At 42.5% G+C, this 13,647-nt stretch overlaps 1 protein-coding gene across 2 annotated transcripts in view; it reads left to right on the top strand.

The window, feature by feature from the left end:
* Positions 1-264: 264 nt before the first annotated feature.
* Positions 265-13,647, top strand: part of Clspn (claspin) — a 36,114-nt gene continuing 22,731 nt past the window's right edge. The window contains exons 1-8 of one of the 2 annotated variants that reach the window (XM_027399291.2): positions 265-416; positions 2,258-2,366; positions 2,921-3,360; positions 5,472-5,633; positions 7,263-7,340; positions 8,058-8,130; positions 9,054-9,162; positions 9,349-9,917. In XM_027399291.2, coding sequence (XP_027255092.1) covers positions 405-416; positions 2,258-2,366; positions 2,921-3,360; positions 5,472-5,633; positions 7,263-7,340; positions 8,058-8,130; positions 9,054-9,162; positions 9,349-9,917 — 1,552 coding nt within the window. In that variant the 5' untranslated portion in view covers positions 265-404. Of the gene's footprint in view, positions 429-2,257; positions 2,367-2,920; positions 3,361-5,471; positions 5,634-7,262; positions 7,341-8,057; positions 8,131-9,053; positions 9,163-9,348; positions 9,918-13,647 lie in introns of both variants that reach the window. The other variant, XM_027399290.2, reaches the window with a different exon arrangement.

Here is a 13,647-nt window from a genome sequence, read left to right as displayed (position 1 = left end):
GGTACGACCCATGGAACTAAGCCAAAGATCAAAAGTCCAAGAACATTCACCAGACACCTTCTTTCCAAGCCATAGCGCCTACCTCTTCGCACCCGGGCATCCCCAGTCACCCCAAAGCCACTCCATAGCTGGTTGACAACGGCGTCCGCGACCCGCCAAATCAACCCAAATTACATTTGCGGGGCCGGCTGGAGGCGCTTCCTGATTGGCAGGAGGGCAGGGGGCGGGGCTTCGACGAGAAACCCTCCCTCGGATTGGTGCAAACTATCGAGGGTGCTGTAGCGCTTCTAGGCGCGAAAGCTCGAACACCGCTGCCGGGTTGGAGACGGCGGGAGCGGCCGCCGGCAAGTTGAGGTTACCGAGGACCGGTTCTCCCGGAGCCGCGCGGTAGGGAGGCCGGAATCATGGCCGGCGAGGTGGGTTCTGAGGTGAGTTTAGGCTCCGGCTTGGCCTGTGCAGGCCGCTTGCGGAGGGTCGAGTGTGACAGGGGACCCCGCAGGGCCAGAGCGCCGAGCCCGGAGGACTACAATTCCCGGCGTGCACAGCTTCGAGACCCCTGGGCTGGGGAAGGGGGCCTGGGCCTCGCATGGGTCTCCTGGCGGCTTCCCGCGCTCGGTTCTTGAGGCTCCTGGTTCCGCACCGGGCGCGCCGCTGGCGGCCCAGCTGGGTCCTCGGCTTGTCACGGCAGCCCGCCCTGGTCTTTGGCGCGTTTCCTGTCGCGCAAGCTCTTTTACAGCATCCCCGGCAAAAAAAAAAAGGCGGCCTTGGGCAGCCTGGCCTGGAGGGTGTCGGGTGGGATTCGCTGTAAACACCGGGTGGGGGTAGTATGACGTTTGAACTGGTTCTGGAAGGGACCTCTGAGGGTCTCGTGCGTGGGTCCACTGTGTTTGCCAATCAATAGTGCTTCCCGCGCGGCGTCCCAGCTGACGGCTCACTGGTAGAATTTGGCCATAGGACAGACACTCTTTCGGGATCTGTGTTCTTTTCTGGAGCCAGCACTAGGACCAGACAGTTGCCTTGGAAACAGATTTAATGGGGTATCACAAAACCTAATCACCAAATGAAAGCCGTATTTTGACATAGTTTGCACGATTAGATACCGAACAAAATATCAGACTTAAATCAAGATGAGATCTCATCCGGCACCAACCTGTCTTCTCACCTCACCCGAATCCAAAAAAAAAAAAAAAAAAAGCTTTGTTTTCAGTAAAATTTTTCACAAAGGCAGATGACTGACTTCATAAGCCATACTTTTATTGACTCTTATTTTAAAAGAAAGAAAGGACCCTGAAAGTAAGGGAGGGATTATCAGGGACAGGGAAAAGTGCCAGGGAGATGGGGAGGTAGAAGAATGGTAGATGAGCACAATTGCTTCGTGGGGTGTCTGTCTGTCTTTCTGCCTGTCGAAGTGGGGCCTGAGAGATGGCTCATGAGTAAAGACTCTATCCTCAGGATCCACCTAGTAGGAGAGAATAGACTTCTGCAAGGTGTCTTCTGACTTCCACACATGCCCTTACGTACACAAACACAAAATAAATGATGTAATCTAAAAAATTTAAAAAGGGGCTAGAAAGATGGTTCATTACATAAGAGCACCTGCTTCTTTTCCGGAGGGCCTGCGTTTGTTCCTATCACCACACGGCTCTCGCAGCCATCCATAATTCCAGGTCCAGGTGATCCAGTGCCCTCTTGTGACCTTCATGGGTCCCAACCATGCATACAGTGCCCTTACATGCATGCAGGAGAAACACTCATACACATAAACTAAGTAAATCTTTTTTTTTTTTTTTTTAATTTAAAGGGGGCTGGAGAGATGGATCAATGGTTAAGAGCACTTGCTGTTCTTGCAGAGGACCCCAGTTCAATTCCCAGCAACCACTGTAGCTACATTTCTCACACCCTCTTTTGGCCCCCACAGTCACTGCATGAAAGAAAGTTGTGCATAGACATAAATGCAAATGAAACATCCATACACATAAAATAAATCTTTTCAGTTTAAAAGGAAATAACACAGTGAATCTGATTCGTGTAATTAATGTGTTTAATAATTAAAAGTAAAAGGAGTTGTTCATTTAGAATCCTGTAGCAATTGTTTTTGTTTGTTTTCGGTTTTGGCCAGTAATTCTAAATGTCATCCCTTCATCAAACTATTGTGTTGGTTCTTTTCAGTTGCAGCTGGATGAACCATGCTTTGTGGATCCATTCAGACTTGGGGCTCTGTCTCTTTGTTGATGCAAAGTTTATTCTCTTCTTCTAGATTAATCTGGAAACCAGTGATCTAAAACTTGCTTCACAAGAAACAGCAGACAGTCCTGTAGACAGTGGACAGGGCAGCCTTGAAACACTGGAGCCCCTGAGTGAAAGAGGTTTGTAATATACCTTATATTAATCTTAGGGAATAGAGTATGGGGTCCTGGGTTGTAAGCAATTTCATTTGTTCTCAGTATTTTCTTGACTTATTAAATTGTTAGTGCCCCAACTTTATAATTTATTTCCTTTTTGACAAATGCAAAATAACAGTGGTTACATAGATTTTTAAAGAATATTCATTTCTCTTATATAACTGAATACATAAAAAATGTCTAATAGTTACTACATCATTGCCTGGTTAAAAGCATTCATTATAGAAAAGATTTCTAACACCTGTCAGGATGATTAGATTAGAATGAATTTACACATTATAAATATATATATATATATATATATATATATGTAATTACATTTTTAGCAATAGAGGTTTTGCCACAGGAAAAAAAAATTTTTAGTATATTTTTAGATATGCTTTGCTACAGTCAGTTCTTAATGGTAGTTGTATAATTCCATACGGTGACATATCACATGTATAATTAAATGTAATTTTAAGTAGCTAGGAAGAAGGCCAAATGATTGGGTACCTTAAAAAAAATTGTGTTTCCTCCAGATTCTGATGAAGAGATATTTGTGAGTAAGAAACTGAAGAGTAGGAAAGTGCTGCAAGACAGTGATTCTGAGGCCGAGGACAGAGATGTCTCTCCAGAGAGACCCACCTATGACAGTGCGGAGGAGAATAAAGAGAACTTACACTCAAAACAGACCAGGAAGGTCAAGAACATTTCTAAGACTCTGGCTGACAGCGATGAAAGTAACATGGAGGGGACTCTGTATCCAGAGAGTCCTGAAACTCGAGAGACACCTTCCTTAGAGCTGAGCCACCAGTCTAGAAGCCCTGTGAAGCTCACCGCCGACAGAAAGCTTGCCAAAAAACTCTCCAGAGAAGGAATTGAAGGAAAAGCAAAAGCAAAATCCAAAAGAAGACTAGAGAAAGAGGAGAGAACGATGGAAAAAATTAGGCGGCTAAAAAAGAAGGAAAGGACACATGAGGTGTGTTGTAGTTTTCTGAACTTTGTAATCCTTTTTGTTGTTGTTGTTTTTGAGACAGGGTCACACCATGTAGCCTTGGCTGTCCTGGAACTTGATCTATAGGCCAGGCTGGCCTTGAACTCACAGAGATCCGCCTGCCTCTGCCTCCTGAGTGCTTGGGATTAAGGACGTGCACCACCATGCCCAGCAGTCATTTTTCTGAACTTTGTAATACAGTCTTTGTTCAAGGTTTTTCTAAAATGTATTTTTACTTGATGTGTAATTGCATATACTTGGGGGTACTGTGATATTGCAGTACATGTGTGAAGCATGTAAGGATCAGATCAGAACAATTGGCAAGCCTGTTGTCACCTCCAGTAGTTGGCATTTCTTGACGTTGGCACATTAAACATCTTGTGCACTAGTTGTGTTGAAATATTGAATTAATAGTTGTCAACCCATAGCGTACTGTGTTATAGGACTTTATTCTTGGGGGTTGGTGACATGGCTCAGCAGTTTAGAACACTGGCTGCTGTTCCACAGGACCTGGCTTTAATTCCCACCAACCACATGGCAGCTCACAACTGTCTGTAACTCCAGTTCTAGGGGATCTGACACCTTCACACACATATACAAGCAGGCAAAAACCACCAATGCACATTAAAACAAATAAGTTATTATTACTATTATTATTTGAGACAGGGTTTCTCTGTGTGTAGCTCTGGCTGTCCTGGAACTTGCTCTGTAGACCAGGCTGGCCTCCAACTCATGGAGATCTGCCTGCCTCTTTTTTTTTTTTTTTTTTTTTTTAAGATTTTTTTTTCTCTTAATGTGTATGTGTTTGTGCCTGTGTGAGTTCATGTGCCCTGTATGGATGGTGTAGGTGCTTGTGGAGGTCAGAGGTGCCAGACCTCTGGAACTGGAGTTCAAGTCAGTTGTACGTCACCAGATAAGGGTGTTGGGAACTGGATGTGGGTCCTCTGCCACAGCAGCAAGTGCTCTTAACTGCTGAGCTCTCTTTCTAGTTTGACATAATGTCCTTGTCTTAGTTAGGGTTTCTATTGCTATGAGAGACACCATGACCATGGCAACTCTTGTAGAGAAAACATTTCATTGGGGTGGCTCACTTACAGTTGTAGAGCGTCAGACTTTTATCATCATGGTGGCGAGTGTGGCAGCATGCAGGTAGACATGGTGCTGGAGAGGTAGCTGAGAGTGCTACATCTTGAAGGTAACAAGAAGTCGACTGAGGCACTGGCTGTGTCCTGAGCATAGGAAACCTTACAGCTCACTCCTACAACTACCTCCAACAAGGCCATACCCACTCCAACAAAGTCACCCCTCCTAATAGTGCCACTCCTTATGAGATTGTGGGGGCCAATTACATTCACACTGCCACTGTCCTCTAGTCCCATCAGCATTGCTGCAAATGACAGAGTGAACAATATACCTCTAAGTATGTACGAGTATTTTATGTATGTACTTGTTGAGTACATTCTAAAGAATAATTAGGTTTTATTTTTCAGATAGTTTTCAAAATGTAGGTTTTAGTTCCTGATATTGTTTCTGCACACAAATTACAGTTATAAATGTGCTGCTTTGCGTAATAGTGATGATTATATAATTTATAATTATTGATCTTCTTTGATATTGTGGATGCATAAAGGATACTTCCAAATAGATGGGTTTCTGGTTTCTTGGTGTGTTCTTGTAGTAATTCTTTGTTACTGTTCCTCTGATGAAATGGACTTTGAAGAGAGAATTTAAAAAAATATATATATACATCAATCAAAAGTTCATTTGTTAGCCAGGCAGTGGTGCACACCTTTAATCCCAGCACTCAGGCAGAGGCAGGCAGATCTCTGTGAGTTTGAAGCCAGCCTGATCTACAGAGCAAGTTGAAGGACAGGGCTGTTATACAGAGAAAGTCTGTCTTGAAAAACAAAAACAAACAAAAATCACAGCTTGGATTTCGAAGGACAAGTGTAGGTTAGGAACCAGAGTGTTCTAGGTGTGCTATATTGCCTATTGAGGAAAGTTGTGTTGTGTTGTCTGTTTCAAATTGCCATATGGTGTTGTGAAATGCTAGACTTTAAAATGATCGGATTGTGCTCCTTTTCTTTATTGTCCAGGAAGGTGATGCAGACCAGCCACTTAATGACAGTGGCTGTCTTCTTGAAGATAGTGATCTTTTTGAAACAGGTTTGGAAGAAGAAAATGACTCTCCATTGGAAGATGAAGAGTCATTAGAGTCGATAAGGGCAGCTGTGAAAAACAAAGTGAAAAATAGCAAGGCAAGTGAAGAACCCTTCCAACCTCGCCCACCTTGTCCCCTCCCTTGCTTTGTTTTTTGATTTGCTGTTGCAACTTTCATGTTTTAAACTTAATTTCTAAAGGATTTGTTTTTAATGTATGTGGGCTTTTTGCCTGCGTGTATGTCTGTGTACCACATGCAAACATGCAGTGCCCATGGAAACCATAAGAGGACATCAGATCCCCTGAAACAGAAGTTACAGGTGGTTGTAAGCTACCTTGTGCGTGCTGGAAATGAAATCTGGGTCCTCTGCACTTTGGCTCATTTGCTGCTCAAGAATGAGGACCAGAGTTCAAATCTCTAGAAACCAGATAGAAAAGCAATGTGTGGCCATGGGCTGTAACCCCAGGATTGGGAGACAGACATAGGAAGATTGCCTGGACCTGGTGATCAGCCTAGTCTCAGATTCAGTGAAAAGACCCTGTCTTAAGGCAGTAAGGTGGGGAGTAACAGAGTAGGATACCTGATAGCCTTCTCTGGCCTCTATGTGTATACCAGTGCACAAGTAAACATGCATATACAGCAAACATGCATTCATACATACATACACACACACAAATAAAAATTAAACAGAAAAAGGAATATTTTAATTAGGTTTCTGTGGCTGTGATAAACATGGCCAGAAGCCTGTTGGGGAGGAAAGGGTCTATTTCAGCTTACAGTTGTAGTCAGTCCAACATGAAGAGAAGTCAGGGCAGGAACTGAAGCAAAGTCATGGAGGAGTGGTGCTTACTAGCTTGCTCTCCATATCTTGCTCAGCCTGCTTATTTTTTTTTATGCAAGCCAGGACCACCCTCCCAGGGACAACACCTCCCACAGTGGGCTGGGCCTCTCCTCCGTTAATCATTAATCAAGACAGTACCTACACAGACTTGCCTGCAGGCCAGTCTTGTGGAGGCATTTTCTCAGTTAAGAGTCCTTCTTCCCAGATATGTCTAGACTCATGTCAAGTTGACAAAAATCAACCAGCACGAGGGATTTACTTTCTGAAGATTTTATTTTATGTGTATGAATGCATACACTGTATGTGGGTATGTGCCCCATGTGCATGCCGTGCCTGTGGAAACCAGAAGAGGGTACTGGAGTCCCTGGAACCTGAGTTATAAACTGGTGTGAACTAGGGCATAGGTGTTAGCAACTGAACCCAGGTCCTCTGCAAAAATAAGTGTTCATAACTGCTGATTTAACATTTCTAGTCCCCATAAAAGAGGGGTTGTTTTTTCAGTTCCCTAGAAGTCATTTCCCTTCTTAGGAAATATATAAATAGAAAAATTAAGGTTTGGAGTCCATTTGTATCTAACTTTTTTCTAGGCACAGTAGGAAAACTTTCTATCTGGTAATTATTAACTTAAGAGTGAAGTCATATAATGTAGTAAAAAAACATCTCTAATACCCCAGCCACGTGGGAGGCAGGAGAAATGCAAATTCAAGGCCAGCCTGGGAAATTTGATGAGACCCAAAGCAAAATTTGAGGACTGGGGATGTGTCTCAGTGGAAGAACACTCACCTACCATGGCTAGTCCCTGAGTTTAACTCCTTGCACCAACAAGAGAAAAACATCTTTTTATCTGAGTTTAATTTTTGTTTTAATTGATTTGCAATCTTCTAGAAAAAGGTACCGTGTTTGGAGAGTGAGACGTTTTCATTAGAAGAAGAAAATGAGTTACCTAAAGGCAGTGGGAGGAAGGTAAGACAACCCTACTCAGTACTGATGTTGATCTCTTCCACAGGAGACTACATTTCTCACAGATAAATACTTTACCTTATTTGATTTCCTTGGTAACCAAGAACTTTTCTTATTTACTTTTTTTTTAAGATTTGTTTATTTTTATGTGTATATGCTATGCCTGTATGTATGTCTGTGTACTATGTGCCTGCTGTGCCTGGTGCCCAGAAGTAGGCGTCAGATCCCTTGGATCTGGAGCAGCCATGAGGGTGCCAGGAACTGAACCTGGGTCCTCAGCAAAAGTAGTAGGTGCTCTTTTTTTTTTTTTTTTTTTTTTTTGTTTTTCGAAACAGGGTTTCTCTGTGTAACTTTGGAGCCTATCCTGGCACTCTCTCTGGAGACCAGGCTGGCCTCGAACTCACAGAGACCCACCTGCCTCTGCCTCCAGAGTGCTGGGATTAAAGGTGTGTGCCACCAACGCCCGGCGTAGTAGGTGCTCTTAAACACTGAGCCATCTCTCTGTCCTCCAAGGTGTTTCTTTGTATTTAGAAGGAACAGAAATATTATTAGGTTAAATTTGTTTTCTGAGACTTGCTTATAAATATTATTGTACTGAGTTTATTAGTGCCCATTCTTCTTTCTTTTCCTGTTTTCTTGGAGAGAAAAGCTCTTCAGGGATGAATGTCTTCCTGGAAACCACCATTAATTGTTTTGTTTTGTTGTTGTTTTTTTTTTAAGGAAAGAAGGGCAGCGAAGTTAAGTAAGGAAGCATTAAAAAAGCTGCATAGTGAGACTCAGCGTCTCGTCCGAGGTAATGCAAACCAGTTCAGTAAACTTTGAGGCGAATCAGGGTTTGTTTTTGTTGTTTTGTTTTGGTCAGCTCAACTTGGATGTTGGAGAGTTGTTTTGCTAATACTCCTAATGTGAATTCACATTGTGATATGAAATTTAGAGTTAAACTTGATAAATGTCCGTTGTTCTCAAGCCCATGGACCACTAATATAAACAGAAGATTTGCAGAATTGTGTTAGAGCTAAAGAAGAAACTATTTGTTTTAAGATATATATTTCTAAAATTTGAAACTATATGTTTATGTGTGTGTTGGGGGAGGGGCATTTTGTGCATATGAGTGTAATTGCCCACAGTGGCCAGAGGAAGTCAGATCTCCTGGAACTCTAGTTATGGGCACCTGTGAACTGCTGACCCAACATGGGTTCCAGGAACTGAACTCAGATCCTCTGTGAGAGCAAAAGTGCTCTAGCCCCTAAAGGGAAACTTTTAAATGTTGTCTATGGACTGACTGTATCAGGATCCCTGTAGGAATGTATACAATTTTAACTCCCCACAATGATTCTGTTTCAATAGGTTTGAAATGAGATCCAATAATGAATATAAATTTGTTAAAATCATTCTGGTTTATTTTGCCTGGCATGTGGCCCAAGGCCCTTAAGGTGTTTGAAACTGGGAGGATTGAAAGTTTGAGATCAACATGGACTGTATAGCAAGTTCCAGGCTAACCCATGTTACACAGCATGACCCTGTTTCATAAGAAAACAAACAAAAAAGCCAGGGGTCTCTAAGGAGCTTGCTGTGTTTGGCTCTTGCCCTTGGTAAAGCAGGATTGTTTTCTGTTTCTTGTGATAGCTTTGTTTTATACTATTTGATTAACTGAGTGTGAAGTGACATTTTAGAGCATACACATGAGCATTTCCTTGTTTTGTTCCATTTTTTTAGAATCTGCACTTAATCTTCCATATCATATGCCTGAGAATAAAACTATTCATGATTTCTTCAAACGTAAACCCCGGCCCACTTGCCAGGGAAATGCCATGGCCCTGCTGAAGTAAGAACCTGCTTTCCTTGTGATTATAGTCTTACTGAATATTCAGTTTTGTAGCATCTGGTGTAAATGTTCAGATTCCTAAGTCCCTTAAAACCAATGTAAGTAATTCATTCTGTATTGAGGAATGAGAGTGTTTCCCAGTGAGAATCTTGAGTTTTCAATTCCAGCTCATTTCCCCTTTCCTAGGTCGTGTAAGTATCAATCAGGCCATTACAAGGAGACCATAAACACAGCAAATGCAGCTGAGGTGAATGCTGATGACCCCAGCAAAGGTTCTGAGCAGACAGCAGGTGCAGCAATCGAAGAGGAAACTAATGTGCTCCCCGAGGTCTCAGAAGAAGCCCGGATCACTGCTGGATCAGTTGAGGCTTGTGGGGAGGAGCCGGTAAGACAAAGAGAACTGGAAATTGAGGAGATGGAGAAGCACAGTGATGACGGACCTTCTGGGGACAGATCAGGGTCAGAGCAGGAATCCTCCATCTCCAGGAACAAGGCCAATGAGGTATATCAGGTGGGAGAACTCACAGCATCTGACCCGCATGCCCTTGAGGGAGAAAAACTGAAAAAACCAGAAGAAACAGATGCAAAAGAGCTGGAGCAGAAAACTAAACTGTCAGCAGTTTCGCCACCTGAGAAGGTGAGAAGATTCACCGTGGACCGTCTTAGACAGCTGGGAGTGGATGTTTCCATTCAGCCTCGGCTGGGTGCTGATGAAGATTCCTTTGTGATACTCGATGAACCGGAAACCAACAGAGGTAACCCTTGAACTGAGAAGATTGTTTGGGGTGATTCATACTGGCAACTTGTGCTGCTGTGGAAGGTGGTGAATGTGGGAGAAGGCAGTGATTGACGTGATTGATCTTAGTCTAGAGGCACTAGCGTCCGTCTCTTTCAGACGAGTTGACAGGTGTCAGGGTGATCTTTTAAATCTTTTATCAGATAGAAACCTCACTGGTTAAGAGGGCTTGTTGTTCTACCAAAGGACGAGAGAGAATTTGGTTCCCATCACCCACATCTGATGGTTCATAACTACTTATAACTGCAGCTCTAGGGACTCTTGATGTTTTCATCAAGATGATAACTAACACACAGAAGAGAACTACTGCTGCTTGGTTATGGTATTTAGGGTTTTATTTCTGACTTGAACATCTAAATTTTTCTGTGACCCTGTGACAAATCTTAGTAAATCATTCATAAAAACATTCAATTTTTCACAGCCAGAAACAAACACTTTGATCCACTTCAATCATCTGCAAAACTGAATTGTCTTCCCCCAATCTCACACTCAATAGATACTAAGCTATTTGCTGCATTTATAAAATGTCATACTCCTTTTTGGGCTGACAGAGCAAGGTCACCTGTAACCTCTAGGAATCCTGTTTTACAAGCAAGGCACTCTCTCATATACCTATGTAAATAGTGTGTTCACTGTAGAGACTGGGAAGATGGCTCACTGGTTAAGAGGGCTTGTTGTTCTACCAGAGGACGAGAGAGAATTTGATTCCCATCACCCACATCTGATGGTTCGGTTCATAACTACTTATAACTGCAGCTCCAGGGACTCTTGATGTTTTCATGACTCGTGTTTCTCTGGCTAGTCTCAAACTCACTGTGTAGCCATGGGTGACCTTGACCTGAGTGATGGGTTTGCAGGCATGCACTACCATGCCTGGTTCGTGAACGCGAGGGATTGAATCTAGGACTTCATGAATGCTAGGTGAGCACTCTACCAATTGAGTCACACCTCTATCTCTACAAATTGTTTACCTGAGTTTAGGATATTTAGTTATTATTGAGTCGGGATCTCTGTGTAGTTCAGGCTAGCCTTGAACTCCCAGTTTTTCTGCCTCTGCCTTATAAGTGTTGGGATTCAGTATGTGCCCATCTTAACCATCTTAGAAAGAAAGAAAAGAAAGACATATTGTATGGCTCTGGAGTGATACAATACTGAAGGTGTATTGAAATAATGTATTCAAATGAATAAAGTAAAGAAGCATTCAGGCCAGGCGGTAGTGGTGCATGCCTTTAATCCCAGAATTACAGAGAAACCCTGTCTCAAAAAACCAATAAATAAATAAAAATAAAGGTTTTCAATTAGCAGCTTATTGTTGGCAGATGCTGTCAGCCACTGTGTCTGGTATAAAATATACCTGGTGACTTTTTTGCATAGATGGACTTTGTAGAGGAGAGAAAGGTGTATTCTGGGGGATATATTTATTTTTTCACTTTTTTTTCCTTTTTTTTGACTCAGGGTCTCACTATGTAACCTTGGCTATCCTAGAACTCACAATATAGGTCAAGCTGGCCTCTAACTTAGCAGCATTCCACCACCTCCCAAGTACTGGTGTTATAGGTGTATACTACAAGCATGCCTGTGAAGGACATTTTGTTTTTAATCTTCTTTTTGTTTTGTTTTTTCAAGACAGGGTTTCTCTGTGTAGCTTTTGAGCCTGTTCTGGAACTCACACTGTAGACCAGGATAGCCTCGAACTCACAGAGATCCACCCTTGTCTTTGCCTCCCATATGCTGGGATTAAAGGTGTGTGCTACCACTGCCTGGCTAAGAAGGACATTTTTGGAAATGACAGAAAAAGCTCTGCATGGTAAAAATTGGGAGAAGATGAGCGTTTGATTGGAACTAGACACATGGGGGAGGGGTGTTATATAACACAACTGCATAGAGTCATCAGCAAAGGACAAGAAGGAGCTGCTGCCCATGGCACTGAAGAACATGTTAAATGACACTAGGAATTATCTAAGTAGTCCTGGGTAAGATACAAGAGTAAAACTTTTTTGAGGATCTACTATACTAAATACTGGTATAGTCTTTATTATCTTCCTTAATTATTGTAGCCCTGGAGATTATTTTGCAAAATGAAGAAATAGGCTTAGGAGCTGATTAATTTTTCCAGCATGACACTTAGATTATACAGAACTTAGCATAATACCTGACACATGATGGATGGACTCTTTCTTGTAACTCTGCATGTTTTCCAGCTGGATATGGTGGCACTTGCCTTTAGTTCCAGCATTTGGGAGGCAGAGGCAGGAGGATCTCTGTGAGTTCGAGACTAGCTTGGTCTCCTTAGAGAGTTCCATGACAGCCAGAACATAGTGAGACCCAGACTCAGAAAGTTTATTTTTCCTTTAAATATAATTGATATGAAAGCTTAGTTTCCAGACCAGTCTTTTTCATAATATTCTGGATGTGAAGTTGGTGTCAACATTCATCCAGTGAACTTTGATTTAACGTTTTGTTGGGTGCTGTGTGTACAAGTAAGACCAAATCCCTCTTCTCGAGGGAATGAAAATATAATAGAGAGGCTAGGCAAGCAGACTCTTACCTTACTGGGTGGTAAATCAAGTGGTCAGTATACACCACCAGAGAAGATGAATAGGAACCCTAGAGCAAGTGGCACTCTTAGATTAACAATTCAGACAAGTTTCTGAAAGAAAAAAAATAAAGCAAAAAACCCACCAGAGTTCTGAAAACTGAGGAGGAGATACCAAGGCAGGGAGGAAAAGAAAGCTTTTCTGGTAGAGACAACTGCAAAAGACACAGGCAATAGAAATGGCAGGGAGTGCTGGCTGGTGAAGGGGAAGATTGTAGGGGGATTGATGATGACAGCCTAGATCCTGTAGGGCTTTGGGGGCATGTTAGAGCTTCATCCATCCTTTTCTAGTAAGGGCCATTGCCATGTTTTGTTTTGCTTTTTTAAGCAGGAAAAATGACTCAATTTCTTATTCATTTTAGGAAGTTCAAGCTGATGACTTGATGCCTTGAAAGGTCTTAAGATTAAATATTAGGGAGCTGGGCATGATAGCTTGTGCCTATAATCCTAGCACTTACAAGACTGAAGCAGGAGAATTATTGAAAGTTCAAGACCACCCTGGGCTATGTAGCAAGTACCAGGCCAGCCAAGGTTACATAGCCAAGACCCTGTTGCAAAACCTAAGAAACAGAAAAGGTGTTAAAGAGATGGCTCTGTGGTTAAAAGCATGTGCTGCTTTTGATTAGGATCCAAGTTCAGTCCCAGAATCCACGTCTGGCAGCACATAACCACGTTTAACTCCAGTTCTGGGAAATCTAATGCCTCTGGGCCTCCAGGAGCACCTGTAGTCACATGCACATAAACACACAGGCACAAGTTAAATTTTTTAAATAAACTTCAAAAAGTACAAACAAGAATGAAAACAGTATCTCAATTTCTTTCTCTTATAGTTAATTTCCATGAGAAAAAATGAACGTAGATTTAAATTTCGTCATGTAGGAAATACACTATTCCTATTCTTTATGAGGGCACAAGAAATAGTTTCTAGTTCTAGCTAGTGAAAATGGGAACAGTGGACCAGACCAGAGCTGCCTGGGTAGACTTGAGCTGAAGCAGAGGTTTTCACTTGGCAAAACATGAGAGAGCCTAGGAAAAGACTGAGCAGGAGAATACGGGATGGCTGAGTCCTGAGATAAAGGGCAAAGGAGGTGGC

This window comes from Cricetulus griseus, chromosome 2, assembly GCF_003668045.3.
Source record: "Cricetulus griseus strain 17A/GY chromosome 2, alternate assembly CriGri-PICRH-1.0, whole genome shotgun sequence".
Classification (NCBI taxonomy): Eukaryota; Metazoa; Chordata; class Mammalia; order Rodentia; family Cricetidae; genus Cricetulus; species Cricetulus griseus.
Note: the sequence above shows the minus strand (reverse complement) of the source record. Positions and strands in the feature narration are given on the sequence as shown.